Genomic DNA, 14,667 nt, shown 5'->3' on the forward strand with positions numbered 1-14,667 from the left:
GGGAGCGGCTCAAAATTATGATAACGCGAGTGACCATGTCTTTCCTCGAAAATTACTGAAGCATTTCGCGTCGTACCGCGTCATTCACTGACTAGACGTCGAGCTATTCCAGCTTAGGCTAGTGTAATCTCTATGCTTTTTGCAATATTTCCTTGAATACTGCCCCTTCTCCTTGGATAGTCACTTTTGACTGCGCTCCCATTAACGCATATGATAGTATTCCTTGGCTGACTCAAGCCTTCTTGCGCATCGACGGTGCAGGTTGCACGTATATACCGACATCATCGACTGGATAGTATGGCTCCGAACCATTGATGAGAGGTCTTGTCAACGGGATGGGATTCGGGATGGCCCAGCCCTGATCCTCTGTAAAAGCCATGTTCTGGCCAAGGGTCTGAGCCCTGGCTGCGGGAGGTATTCTGCCACCTGGGACTGTTTCTTCGTCCAAAGGAGGGCTGATTCCTCGTTTATCAAACCATCGCTTGGTAAGCCACCAGGCATAATTATCAGCTACTTTACATTAGTTCTGTCTGTGTTTGGAGCTTCTCGAGCGACATACCATTTCTGCCAGCCTCGGGATTTGGAGTCCGAACATTGTCCTGCAGTGGAAAAGGTGTGAGTTTCCATGCGAACGCAAATGAGCATTCTGGCTCGTAAGTACGATTTCTACTAGCGACATCACAAGCAATGTCTGCGTCTGGATAATCGATGATGGCTAGATGTAATGTCAGCGCTTCAGAGCTGCGAGAGCTGGCCGCTGCTGCCACTTACTGCTCATCTCATCGTAATCGAACCTGTACATATGCTTTCATCTAGTAAGCAGATGAGCAGCACACTGAGAGCAAGGTACTTACAGCCATTTTATGATAAATGATCGATTCCCAGGTTACCAGGCTGTCAAGCCATACGGCTTTCGTTCCCTCTTTCTGCTGCTCCTCCAGTCGTCCTCGTGTGGAAGTTGACGCTGAAAAGAACTTCGGGCACAAACGCAGCTCCCAGTCTAATTCAATATCTGTTAGCACTTCCCAAGTGAACAGGCAGCTGGGTATACTTGCCGCCTCGGACAACCTCCCCAACCACTGTGTATGCACGCCTGGTGTCCATTAGTATTTGTGCCTGCCTATAGCATTTTTCGGACGTACGCTGCACCGTCGCGCACGCAGGTGTTTTCATCGGGATTGTCCCCACAGTACACCCAGACAGGTCGTCCGTAATGTCCACACCGTCGAGCGTGATACCGGTCCTCGGTGTTTTGCGCAAAGTCAAGATATTGTCTGCAGAGTCAGATTGAGAGCAGAACATGCTTGAATCGACTTACGCTGGATGTTGATCCATTTCGACCATTTGTCGCCAACGCCCCAGCCATCGTCATCGCCAGGGTCATATCTCATGAAGAACCAGTCCCAAGCTTGTGTATCCGTATCTGGCTGCATTTTGTACTTCTCCAAAGTGACTTCGTCCATCATATCTGTAAGGTCGCGGAAAGCTTGAACCACATCGTAGTACTGTAGATAGTTCCTATCGGGGCATGATTGTTTGAGATTGTCAAACCTAAAGCCTTTCCAGTTGTTCTTGAAATACGTATCGATTGCGTCTTGGGCGGCTTGAACTCCTTCCGAGTCACGGGCTGTGAAATCGATGATCAGTGGTGGCAGTAAATCGCAGGAAATCGATTGCGTTCTGAACGCTTGTGGTGTCGGCGTCCCTAGTCTCGACGGCTGTGGGTAGAGCTTCTACGAGTGTTGTCGGCACGAGAAGAGGGATGACAGCCAGAATGGCGAAGGACAGTCTTTGAAAGATCCTCATTGTTCCTGAAGGTTGGCAAATGAAAGACAAAGACCGTATCTGGTCAAGATCGTGTATTGCTGAAACCCGAGCGAGAGGAAGGTCTTTTTATATACTGCTGGGACTGTGACTCGTTTGCGGTCGTGACAGTATCGTATCAATATCATTGTGTTGAATCGCGTTTGTTTCACATCCCGATGTGGTAGATTATTCTTGACCATCATGACTGTGTCAGAAGTATGCTCGTAAGTGTGGCGATTAGAATAGAACGTGTAGTCACTGGAATTGATAAGAACAGCGAACAGAGGAGAATGAATGTCCTGCGAACCGGGTATTTCCTTCCAAATCATAGAGCAAAGCCGTATAAGACGTAGGAAACACTATGAAACATGTTGCGTCCAGTGCTAGCTAGTAGCGGTGGAGAAGCTTAGCTCAACTGTGCAATTGGTGCTGCGGCTGTTGAATCCGCGTCTTCAGGTTATGGTTTCGACGTTAGTACAGTATTGACTTTGGCTCTTAGATCTGTGTCGTTCAATCCAATCGACGTCCTTGTGCTTGACTCTTCTCTACAGTTCCCCTTGATAGGCCATCCTCATCACCCGCTGGTCCCATGACTCTGCATGTCGCAGATAGGTAAAATTGTGGCTTATCTTGGCCCAATGAGCTGCTCCGAACGCTCCAAGAATTTCAGGGTCGATCTTAGTACTTGCAGCATCGATGATATCTTCACCATAGCGAGCCTTTAGCAAAGCAACAATCTCCTTTGTACGAGTCCCGATGCTCCCAGACAGAAACACCTTCGTCAGATCTGTCTTCGCGACCTGCCGGGGAGCATATTCATCTAGCAGCTTCCTGTCAGGATTGAGGCAATCATTGTCGAATCGACCCAAGCATTCCTGCAGGCTGGCAAGAAAGTCGTCGGTGTTGTTGTAATCGCAGGTCCGAGCGCAGTAGGGCCGTGGGCGTGAGCGCTTCAGATTTATGGATGCAACTCGTATATAGCTGCGCTCGATCTCTAATAGCATGATCATTCGCCGCGCGTGCATTATCTTGTGATGGAAATGCCCTCATTTGCCATCAACCATATCAGACTCAGTTCCCCATAGAACCGCATCGTGCAAAAGCTTGACCTGTCCGACCCCAACACTGCCACATCCAGCGAGCTAAGATGCTAAGCGCACAAGCATGTAATAGTCGTGGTTGGTGCCGAATTGAGGCGTCACGATACAGTCGCATTTAACGGCCTTTCCGAGCTCTAGCACTGCCTGGTTGACGACCGCTCGAATATTGCGAGCTAAGGCATTTGTGTATTGTAGGTTGGTTGTTGGAAGATCAAAGACGCTGCTGTTCTTGCCGAAAATGGGAGCGAATGGTTTCGCGAGTAATTCGTGCTCTTCGAGGTACATGGCATCGGTCTGCTCGTGCTGCATCAAGGCCATGAAAGCGCAGTAGCCCTCATCTGCCTTGTGTTTCACCGTGTAGTTGAGACTGCCATCATCACTGAGCTGTGCGAGGACGACCGTATCCGATCTGAGTGCTAACCCAATATGTGCTAAGTCTTCTTGCACAAGCGCATGCTTCGCGGCCACCAGAAGACCAAGCAACAGAAGTCGTAGCAGAAACAATGCCATTATTTCTTGGAGAGGTGTTGAGGGTCCAGGACGTGAGTCTGCGTAACGGCACGTTCTGGTTGGTCAGGAGGAGAGGTTCTGGAAAGCGTTTTTGGGCAAAGATATACCCTGAGCGTGAACGCAGATGATGCTCTTTGTGGTGGAGGTGATTAGTGACATTTGTTTGTCGCTTGGCGAGTTGTGTCACTTTCACAAACCACGTGGTTCTCAAGTGTTGACCGATCGTTTCACCTCCAGTGATGCACCGCTCCTTTCATCAAAGACCCGAACAATGTGATCACGGCAATATGGTTGCATCACTTTCGAACCCAGGCTACCTACATCTCCATCACTATGCTGGACGTGAATGAACAGCCCACGATTGTAGTTATCAGTGGAAGCCGTCTTGCTGAAGAAGATAGGGGGTCTTGTTGGTAAGCTCACGAGCGATGCCGATGGCTGCTAATGGCTCGTCATCGTAGACACGAAGTGTTGGCCACCGTCTCCTGGGCGCTAAGTGTCCTTGACATGAGTGAAGAGAGACACTATCGAGAAGATGGTTGCCGCCTGGCACGAGCTGCGATTATATCTTCAAACAACAACCGTCTATCAGAAGTCCAGGGCGCGGTTTGAGCAATGAGGCAATGCCAAGGCTACAAAGAGCAGATGAATTCGAGGCGGTCTTGTGTTCTGGAGTACAATTGTTCTCCGACTGGCTTGCTCTTGAATGCTGGTCTCGTGAATTAGCGCTACTCCCCATTGCCTTCTCCGCATGAGTCTGGCCCGAGAGTGGCCCCGCATACGATATGCTTGTCCTGTGGTTCGAAGTACTCAGCTCAGCAATTCCAGGGAGCCAACAGCTCGTAAAGCAGAGGCTGTACCATCCTTTACTACGTGGTAGTACTGACCTGTCGTAGTGTATCGCTCTTATCCGGATCTCGAAATCATGGCACAGCAAAAGTCTCTCAAGGACCTCAAAAGGTCGGATCTATTCCAGCAAAAGGGCTATATCGCCGAAGAATGGGTGGAAGCAGCGGATGGAAAGACTTTCAACGTCTACGACCCCGCAACACTTGACAAGCTGGCGACCATACCGGAAATGGGTCGTGAGGACACAGACAAAGCTATCAAGGCAGCCCATGAAGCATTCCAATCGTATAAGAAGACCACGGCCCGCCAAAGAGCACGGTGGCTTAGGAAGTGGTCTGACCTCTGCCTAGAGAACGCCGAAGACCTGGCACTGATTTTGTGTCTCGAAAATGGGAAGACGCTGACTGAAGCTAAAGGTGAAGTGACATATGCTGCAAGTTTCTTGGAGTGGTTTGCTGGAGAGGCTGAGAGAACGCATGGCGAAACCGTGCCAGTCGCGAACTTGAACCAGCGCATTTTGACGTTCAAACAGCCGCTTGGTGTTGCTGCTTGTCTGGCTCCATGGAACTTCCCTATCGCGATGATTACGCGCAAGTGCGCGGCCGCGCTGGCTGCCGGGTGCACAACAGTCTGGAACCCCGCCGGCGAGACACCACTGAGTTGCCTTGCGCAAGCAGTTCTTGCACAGGAGGCAGGATTTCCCAAGGGCACCATCAACGTTATCACCACATTGAACGGAGTCAGCGAAGTAGGCAAGGCGCTCTGCGAAAGCAAGCTTGTCAGAAAGCTGTCCTTCACGGGCAGTACAAGAGTCGGGCAGTTGCTTGCTGCCCAGTGTAGCCATAGCCTGAAGAAGCTGTCCCTGGAGCTTGGTGGCAACAGCCCTTTTATTGTCTTCGACGACGCAAAGCTCGAAACTGCTGTGGAGGCTGCCATACTCGCGAAATTCCGTAATTCGGGTCAGACTTGTGTAACGGCGAACCGTGTTTTCGTACAGGAGGGAATATATGACAAGTTTACCCAAGCCTTATCAGAGAAAATCAAAACTCTGAAAGTTGGGCCTGGCACCGAGGAAGGTGTGTTTGTGGGGCCTCTGACTCACGAGAGAGCTGTTGAGAAGGCAATGAACCATATCACTGGTAAGCAACACTATCCGAACCCTGTGATAAAGCTGATCATACCCTCTTAGATGCCAAAAAGCATGGAGGCCAGGTTATCCTTGGTGGTTCACCCTACAAAGGAGACGGCAAACTCAAGGGGTATTTCCTGGAACCAACTATCATTTCCGGCATGTCGAAAGAGGGTAAGTTCTCCAAACAATCCGTTACGGTTTAACCAGCAACAAGCCTCACCTCATGCTTAAATGTCCGAGACGTATTGCACAATGTGTCTCGGCTGAAAAACACTAGCGCAACATTGAGCATCCTTCCCAGCACAGGTAACGCTGTTACAAGTTTACTAACGTATGTGCATTAGCCATCACCACTTCCGAGGAGACTTTCGCTCCAGTTGTAGCATTGTACAAGTTCAAGACGGAAGAAGAGGTCATTGATTTAGCGAATGATTGCGACGTAGGACTCGGGTCTTTCCTGATCACAGAATCGATGCCTCGGATGTGGAGGGTTGCTGAGGCTCTTGAGGTGGGTATGGTCGGCGTCAACTTGGGCCTGCTGTCGGCTTGCGAAAGGTGAGGTCTCTGAGTTCTTCCATCCTCGGCTGTTTGCTAACATATCGCAGTCCTTTCGGAGGTGTCAAGATGAGTGGATATGGGCGAGAAGGTGGCAGGCAGGGCATAGACGAGTACCTGAGCGTAAAGAGCATGCTGATCAATGTGGCGAGTTAGCCGGAAGAAAGGAGCGGTGCTGTTTGGAGAGCATAAGCCTGCCGAGATTTTGTTCGAAAGATGCACGATCGTCACCTGATCATCTTGGTCACGTGACTTGATCATTCCGACCTATTCAGCGCCAGACAGCTTATGGACTGAGCCTATCTTCCTGCATATCAGAATTATACGACCATGTATTATTGATGCAACTAGTCATGGTCAGGGGGTTGTTTGCCATCGTATCTGCTCCTTGCGAGACATCGGGCTGGTTCCGGCATGACAGGGCCAGCCAGCTTCAGATGCACGTCGCAAGGTCGGTTAGCTTTGAACCCCAGCGTCTGGTCTCGCAGAGCTTTGTAGCTATGACAGATTCAGGACTTGCTGGCCGTTATCATTTGGCTCGCTCGCCGAGCGACCTTTCCTTCGCTTCAAATTGGCAACCCCTTCCGCAGCGACCAGAATAGAAGAGGGCAACAGAGAATGGAAGGCTTCCTCCTGTGGCTGGGATGTACCATTGACTGAATTGGTATTGCGTATAGTCTCTGCTCTTCATTGCAAATTGCTAATCCATCTCTTCTTGTCGTTCCTTCCCATCTTGCGCGTCGTTCCTTCCCCAATCAACTTTTCCTGCTCACCGCCTTCCGAAGCATGATTTCTGCGATGGCTACTCATCAAGCAGTGGTACGACCGTGCGTCTGCAATCCAGCAACCTTTCCAGCAACCTTTCCAGCAACCTTTCCAGCAACCTTTCCAGCAACCTTTCCAGCAACCTTTCCAGCAACCTTTCCAGCAACCTTTCCAGCAACCTTTCCAGCAAACTCACTCTAAGCTCGACTTCGCCTTGGCCGCGGTCTCAATCACTATCTTTACTTCTCGCTCAGGCCCTCACCGATTTCATTGCCGAGCACGCTCAAGATCAGAACGACTATGTCTGACATAAGCCCTCTTCCTTCCGAGAATGAAATCGTTGCCGCTGACGCTACTCCTTCACCTATTGAGGTCATTGACAGCGATGACGCTCTGCGAGTTCTCCAGGAGCAGCGAAAGACGCTTTAGCAGCAACGTCTAACCTCATCCACTTCACATCAAGTTCTACTCAGACACGCTACGGAGCGATTGCCCAGTGGCTAGTCGAGCACTACACCGACGACAAATATCGTATCACGTCCAAGCACGTGTCGGCTCGAAAGTCTAACCCCAGCTCGAAAGTTGGTGGCCTAGGAAGCATTACTGCGGCCTTCATACCATGGTTCGATGCGGCAGCGGCAGCAATAGAAGATCTTCAAGTTTATCATTGAGCATTCCTACACCACAGACTTTAGGACCATCTTTGGCAAGGATGACAAATGGACTGGCCCCAGCCTTTAAAAGAAACTCGACCTCTTTTACGCTACGCGGAGCCTGGCGTCGCCTGGCAAGTACCATGTTTTTGGTTACTACCATGTAGCCACAGAATTGATGACCCGATGCAGAATGATTCAGCCTACTTTCTCTCCAAGCAGGTGACCAAAGATTGCCCAATACGCGTGCCACCAGGAAGTTCGGGTACCCCTTTAAACCTCCACAAGTCAGACAATCAAGTGTCGCTTGACGAGCTGCGAAACACGACGACTACGAAAATTTGGGATACCAAACCGACCGGACTGGCCCAGGAAACTTCTGAGATCCTAGATGGAAAGATCACGACAGCAATAGCATTCAATCGTTTCAACCTAACATACGTAGAAGGACAGCGAAAAGCAAAAGAAGCGCAATTGGAGACGCCCACTGCGGCACAGGGACTTGTACTTGGACTTGAGGACTTGATGCATACACTCGGCAAGAACAACTACGGCGGCTATATGTATGAACCCTTAAGGAAACACATGCCTTATTGGGCGCCTGAGGAGACGGACGTACTGCATGAGGTAATGGCTGACTGGCTTCTGAAGGATCAAGGGACGAACGCAATACAAGGTGCCGCTCAACCTGCCTTCAAAAGGCTCAATGAGCTGTACAAAGGAGGGTTCTTCCACGGCCGCAAGAGCACTCTTCAGACAATTCGCCAAGGCCTGAACAATACCTGCAAGGGTGGATTTTGTATATTGCGGAAGAGACTACTGGAAGCGTTCGAGCAGGAAGATGGAGGAAAAGACATGGAGGATCATGCAATTATGGCTAAGAGGATTGTCCTTGATGTCGGCAAACTCTATCAAGCAGAATGTGAAGCAGAAAAGGCGGCTAAAAAGGACGAGGGCTCACGCAAGCGAAAAGCGAAGGATGAGGACGAAGATGAGGACCCAGGCGATGATGAGTTTGAGATTGAGGAAGAAGTCGAGGTCAAGGAGGAAGCTAAGGTCAAAGCTGATGGTGAGGAAAGGAGAAGCAAGAGCTAGAGAGGCCCAGTATCCTATGTGTATGAACAAGTATGACAACTGTTGATGCAATGGCATTCGCACCTTACAAGATACTGGAGTACTCCAGAATTCGAATTTGGCAGGCAGTCGGCCAGCTCGGCACTCTGGTGTACTCCTGGGACCAGACCACAAATCGACGCCACATCAGAGATTGCTATAGGTCAACCTGGTTGTAAAACAATTGATCAAGAACCCAAGTCAAGCGAGATTCAACCGTCGCCCACCACAAACACGGAGTAGAGGTTCCGAAGTAGAGCTGTTTGAGTATCGTGCTGCTCCAGATTTCGCACCTTACGAGGTACTGGGGTAGATTTGGTAGGCAATCGGCTACTTCGGCGCTCGGCCCTCGACCCGAAGCACCATGGCCGATAATCATCACTACTAGAGGAAGAAGTCAAGGAAGAAATTGAGCACAGATATTATGCATTGCTATGTACCGCGTCAGCATGTCAAGTTGGAACATGATGTGTTGTAGCACCCGGCCACCCAGACAACCATTATGAAGCTCATTGCATTGCGTGATGCGTGTCGCAAAATGAATGGCTTGGTAGCTCTACCGAGCTAAGTTGGCGTAAAATTCATAAACTCGTGATCACATTAGCAAGAACAGCAGACCGAGTGCTAATCCACACCAGTCGCGTCCTGGTTTTGCCATCAACTTCGTTTCCGAAGATCTCCTCCTATTTCTCACCCTCAGCACGACCCAGGCGAATCTATCAACCCATTTGTGTCAGACAATCCACATGTCGGTATGAAGAAGGCACTGATGGCGATAATGATATATGCTGCACATAAAAGCACGCCTAAATCCGTTAGTAACTCTGCACAAACGGTGTGGGATCAAGAGCCCGGCGGCCAACATATGCTCAATCCGGAACAGGTTTTTGGAAAAACTCACCTTCCAAGTAATTGCTTCTTCCATCAATCATCAGGTAATTGACCACAAAAGCCGCACCGAAGAGCGACATCGTCTCGAAGAGACTGAAGTACAAGCTCATCTCTGCACCAATAGCCCATCCTAGGAGTACCATCAAAGGGGTCACGAACAAGGCGATCTGGATACTACTTCCTAAGGCAATGTTGATGGCCAAGTCCATCTTGTTCTTGTATGCAACTGTCACGGCAGTAACGTGCTCAGCAGCGTTTCCGACAATAGGCAGGATGATGAGACCAATGAAGGCTTGACCAACACCACTAGTGGTGACAAGATGATCGATGCTTCCGACAAGGAACTCTGCACAAAGTGCTACGAGGCCTGTTGAAATCAGAAGCATGACTATAGCTGAAGTAGTTGACAAGTGTATCTCGGGATCGACGGTTTCGACGATTTCCTGTTCGACAGTCGTATTGGCGGGAATACTGGCAGGTCGTGGTGAAGCCGCTCGGACGGAACTCTGTTGTCGGTGGATATCTGGCATGGATGATGCACGGGGTCTGTTTCCATTTGAGGTCGCCCGATCCAATGTTCTCATACCAGGTGGTGCCAAGGATCGTGCTGTCGCTTCATGGTGTGGGAAATTGGTTGAGTTCAATACAGGCCTGATGGCACTAGACAGGTTGCGTGTATAGTGAACAGGGCGGCCAGTAGGCCCATCAGGAATTTCCTGGATGTTCTCCGCAAATCCAACTTGAATGCTTGGAACAGTCGGTTTCTCTGCAAATGGCTCCTTTAGCTCAAGATTGTCCGGCTTCTTCTCAGAAGGCTTGATCTTTTTGCATTTCTTGCTTCGCTTTTTGCGCTTCTCTTTGTCATCCCGATTCTCGAAGTCTCTAGTGTGAACAGTTGGATTGTGTCCCCTACCACGAAGACCTTCGGCATCAGCCTCATCACCACTCAGAACAGCATCATCAATACCTCGAGTAGCATTTACTAGAGTGTCGGTGTGGGTGTCACTTCGAGAGAACGATCCAGGAGCGCCTTCTTTGGTGCTTGAGCTTGACTTGCGACGCTTGCGTCTCAGTGCGCGCTTGATTCGATTGGCAGTCTTGTGAGATCCGGCTGTTGAGTCGGAGTCGGTTGAGGAACTGTCACTGCTTGATGAACTTGAGCTATCAAGCATCTGCGCGAGCACACCTGGGTGTGACTCTTCGTCGATGACATGTTGAGGTGTACTTTCGTACATGAAGGCATGTGACTTAAGCTGAAAGAGGAGGTAAAGCACATAGACTAATAACAGGACGACCGAAGTCCCGCGGCTAACCTTCAGCACCAGTACGTTTGCAAGCTCGTCGTCTGCAAATGCAGCATGGAAAGCTGTCGGTAGCAGAAGACTGATGACACTCAAGCTGACCAGGCAGGCACTCAGTTGGGAGACACTGCGGTTGAACAGCTGTTCTCGAAACCGAAGCCCTCCGAGTACGAATGACATGCCGAGTATCAGGAGAAGATTAGACAGGATGGAGCCGACGGCAGCTGCCTGGACAATTCGAACCTCGCCCGCAACCAGAGCAAGGACGAAGACAATGATCTCGACCGCATTTCCGAAAGTGACATTGAGCAGGGCTCCCCAACTGTCACCCATTCTTGAGGCGACAGATTCGGTGGCATATGCCAGCAGGGATGCTAGCGGAACTATGGCCACTGCATTGATGGCAAAGACGACGCTTGGGCTGACAACATTGAGGCCACCCCAGTCGTTGACGGCACCTAGAATGATGCCAACTGGAACGGTGACGAGTAACCAGTTGATCCAGCTGGCGGTAATGATACGCTTTGCATCTCGCACAAAACGTTGGTGGATTGGAGCTTTGGGAGGTTTCTCTTGTTCGCCATTTATGGTGGTAGTCTCCGCTCCATTTCCTTCCTTATCCACAGCATGTGTGCCTTCCTGCTGTGTATCCGTGTGGTTGGAGGTGCGGGAATCTGAGGTTGTAGTTCGACCACGAACTTGATCTGTGTCGCCAGCATGTTGGGGGAGGATATTTTGACTTCGTGAAGAGGATCGTGTATCTTTCTCGGAAGGGTTACGACGAGACAATAGTTTCTTAGCCCATGAGTGTAAACCACGTAAAGGAGGCTCGTCGACGGATTCGACCATCGGCGTAGGACTGAGGTGAGATGGTGATAGCGTGGGGCGTGCAATTTAAGGCTCACTGATATCAGTAAGCCAATGTCTGCGATAGGATGTCTTCGAGAAGAACAATGGAAGAAGCGGCGGTGTAGGCGAACTGAAGGCGCAGCCTTTGGGTTTAACAGTAGAAGAAAGAGAGATTCAGGCAGTGGGATGGGCTTCGGACCAGGAAGTGTCGGAGGCGGTTTACTGAGGCGACTTGGATACGACGGCCTTCGAAGGCGCAGCACTCGCTGTTAGTGGTTGAGTCCAGAAAATCGCCGGCCTTGTAGTGGGGCTGCTTAGGCTCTTCTCTCGTGTATGAATGGTGCTTCAGCCTTCCAAGACTACCAAGACGCGCGGGCAACTGCGAAGGTGATGTAAGACCAGCTGGCCGAGACTGGGATATTTCTTGGTCTTCCTCGATCAATGACAGACTTGAGGGCAATGAGCCTTGGCTTTCTTCCAAGTAATACTAGTCGAGAGGTAATCTTCCAGGTATTCTTTGTGTTTCATGTGCAGGTTCAATCGTTCAGAGTGAGGCACACACTAGAGCAGAAATAGGCGGTAGTGGTTGCCACGATTGCGACAAGGCACATGCCCTTGCAGCTCCGAGAAGCTACCGGTAGCGTTGTCCGGGGATTGCTAGCGGGCTCGCCAAGCCTGTGGACAAAGGAATGAGAGCCTGAACGCCTGACCGTGCTAACAACGCGCGTGATTCCTACGTTCTTGTCACGTTCCGAGCATCTCTCGTCACGCAAGTACATCCATCCAGAGCCGGTCATGGCACCGCAGTCGCGACACTCATTGTCTTCACTACTGGTTTATCTGCTGCTTTAAAGTGCTCCGACCCTGAGTGCCACTACGGCGGGATGAGGAATTCGTCTTAGGATCCATCTCATTTTCGGTTTTGTTTGTCCCCGTCCAGACATTGGCGAAGCAACAAATTGACGAGCATGGCGGTCGAAGTGGGCAGAGACCATTGCTAGAGGTTCTCAACTTTTCTGGAGTCAACGTAGAAGAATGTCCGACGAATCACCAGACCAAGATGGAAAACGTTCATGGCTTCATGTATGTGCTCCCCTTTCTTCATTGCTCCTTTCCTGAGTGTTCATCACACCATATCGTTACAGAGCGTTGCGTCCGCTCGAGACCATTCGAGTACGTATTTCAACTCGTTCGGCCAGCGTCCGGCAGCGATCTGCGATTCGTTTCGACCTTCACCTCAAGATGTGTTCGCGTACCTCGTCGCCATGACAAACCATCCTCGCTCGCTTGAGATGTCAGCGAAGTTACTAGCGATTGACGTGGTCATCGATAGCGCTCGAATGAGGACCTTGCCGCGCACGCCTGCGTCTGCGGCTCAACAGATGCTTGATCTACTTTGAGTGTGGCTGTCAATGTTTTTTGGATCGCTGTCCGATCATCGTCGTTGTGCTGTCAGTGGACAAGGGCAATTGTTCCTAAAGACACGGCATAGATCTCCGGCTCGAGCTTCATCTCCCGATAGCAACACCGCACCTGGTCATGATTCCTTTACATTGCAGAATTGCTTCTACCGTCAATCAGCTTGCCACTCTACTTGGAGGTCAGCCATAGACGCTACCCATATGTTTGCAGGTGCTCCCCTAATCGCGTTACCAGTATCCTTGGGACTCGGCACGAATGTTCTGACAAGCTTTGTCATCAGTGACGTTTGGGAACAAACAGAACTCTTCGCAACCAGCTGACTGGGTCAACAGACACTCTCAATCTGTTATCAACATCTTCAGCCGCCTAGCCTCCTTTCATACACGTTTCGGTTGCACTGGATCTAATACCGTTCAGAGTGATGCTCACAGCACTGCGTAAGGATGCCGATCGTGCAAACACATTCACGCCCACCGGCTTGTTAGCTATATATATCACTATAAACCACGTCCTATGTCATAAGCACCATCTGCTCTGCTTCCTAACTCCCCATTCGAACCAAACAATCAATCTACACACGATCTGGAACACCATCGCTCTTCGGGATCACTACTAAGGGAAGCCGCCACCTTCTTCTCTGGGTACTGGACGCCATTACTGCTTGCGCTGTGTCTTGCCTTCGACCCATTCAGCACCATAGCACCTTCTATTCAGAACGCAATGCCACCCAGCAAATTGACCTACGCTCAAGCGCTTGTCGCACCCCCTCCACCTCCGCCACCTCCTCCTGCCGCTCCCAAGGCCAAGTTCTTCGATTTTATGAAGCTACCGCAAGAATTGAAAGACAAGATATACGGGTACTACTTCACATCACGTGAGGTCACGATCACATTCAACAGATACTACACCGGCCGCGGCAAACGAAGACGGCGAGAGCTGAACATCGTGGAGAGTCCATGGTCTAAGCCATCCCTTCTACTCGTCAACAAGGATATTTCGCAAGATGTGGTATCTTTCTGCGCAAACATGCCAAACAAACTCACGATCCCACACGACAAGGACAAAGGCCTGAATGCTCTACACCTTGTCTGCACTCTGCGCCGCCGATTTCAGACCCTTCGCGCCAACGTCCAGGAGTTGACCCTCGGAGGCTACGACGGCCGGAGCAGAGGTTATGGTTTGGGTGATGCATTTGAGCTGGTCGCGGCCCACCTTCCCAACATCAAGAAAGTCACAGTCCCATACAACGCTATGCGGCAGGTGTTCGAGGGCTACGATGATCCCACCTACACGTACGAATACCAATGCCTCGATGTTGAGCGCTTCCGAGCAGGAGGGGATGATGACAACCTTGTGTATCCAGTCGACCTGCTCGATCTGAAGGAGATGGCAGCTATACTCGAGAATAGTGGCAGGGGCGATGTTGAGGTATACCTCAGTTCTGGAGTAGACTGGAATGCCAAAGGGCGAGGGATCTACCATTGGCAGGTACGTTCACTCACACTACTTCGCTCACAAGTCTTGCTAATACGAATCGTAGGTGATCGATTATCGAGTCACTTCTGAGAATGTGGTTGCGGTGTCCAGAAAAATCCTATAAACCATGTCGAGACAACGAGACTATTCCCCGGCAACGACGATACAGGAATAGCGAGAGGTGACACCAGGATTGCAATTCAAGGATGCCACTGGCGGTACAAACAATGCAAGCAGATTGTGAT

General features: G+C 50.5%; 5 protein-coding genes across 5 annotated transcripts; 3 read left to right on the plus strand and 2 right to left on the minus strand.

The window, feature by feature from the left end:
• Positions 1 to 232: 232 nt before the first annotated feature.
• On the minus strand, positions 233 to 3,416 carry PMZ80_002846 (uncharacterized protein; the record flags this gene model as incomplete). The annotated part of the gene is made up of 7 exons (XM_064871278.1): positions 233 to 510; positions 560 to 715; positions 772 to 794; positions 1,078 to 1,093; positions 1,143 to 1,274; positions 1,319 to 1,733; positions 2,967 to 3,416. 7 exons carry the CDS (start codon positions 3,414 to 3,416, stop codon positions 233 to 235), a joined length of 1,470 nt encoding a protein of 489 aa, XP_064733731.1.
• A 925-nt stretch (positions 3,417 to 4,341) lies between these two features.
• PMZ80_002847 (uncharacterized protein) lies at positions 4,342 to 6,108 on the plus strand (the record flags this gene model as incomplete). Its single annotated transcript, XM_064871279.1, has 4 exons — positions 4,342 to 5,404; positions 5,455 to 5,568; positions 5,742 to 5,952; positions 6,003 to 6,108. 4 exons carry the CDS (start codon positions 4,342 to 4,344, stop codon positions 6,106 to 6,108), a joined length of 1,494 nt encoding a protein of 497 aa, XP_064733732.1.
• Positions 6,109 to 7,556: 1,448 nt separating this feature from the next.
• On the plus strand, positions 7,557 to 8,465 carry PMZ80_002848 (uncharacterized protein; the record flags this gene model as incomplete). Its single annotated transcript, XM_064871280.1, has 1 exon — positions 7,557 to 8,465. The coding sequence occupies one exon, from the start codon at positions 7,557 to 7,559 to the stop codon at positions 8,463 to 8,465; it is 909 nt and encodes a 302-aa protein (XP_064733733.1).
• Positions 8,466 to 9,352: 887 nt separating this feature from the next.
• PMZ80_002849 (uncharacterized protein) lies at positions 9,353 to 11,524 on the minus strand (the record flags this gene model as incomplete). Its single annotated transcript, XM_064871281.1, has 1 exon — positions 9,353 to 11,524. One exon carries the CDS (start codon positions 11,522 to 11,524, stop codon positions 9,353 to 9,355), a length of 2,172 nt encoding a protein of 723 aa, XP_064733734.1.
• A 2,142-nt stretch (positions 11,525 to 13,666) lies between these two features.
• Positions 13,667 to 14,546, plus strand: PMZ80_002850 (uncharacterized protein; the record flags this gene model as incomplete). Its single annotated transcript, XM_064871282.1, has 2 exons — positions 13,667 to 14,434; positions 14,487 to 14,546. 2 exons carry the CDS (start codon positions 13,667 to 13,669, stop codon positions 14,544 to 14,546), a joined length of 828 nt encoding a protein of 275 aa, XP_064733735.1.
• Positions 14,547 to 14,667: the final 121 nt, after the last annotated feature.

Source organism: Knufia obscura (genome assembly GCF_036327395.1).
Source record: "Knufia obscura strain CCFEE 5817 isolate CBS 148926 chromosome Unknown scaffold_2, whole genome shotgun sequence".
Lineage (NCBI taxonomy): Eukaryota > Fungi > Ascomycota > Eurotiomycetes > Chaetothyriales > Trichomeriaceae > Knufia > Knufia obscura.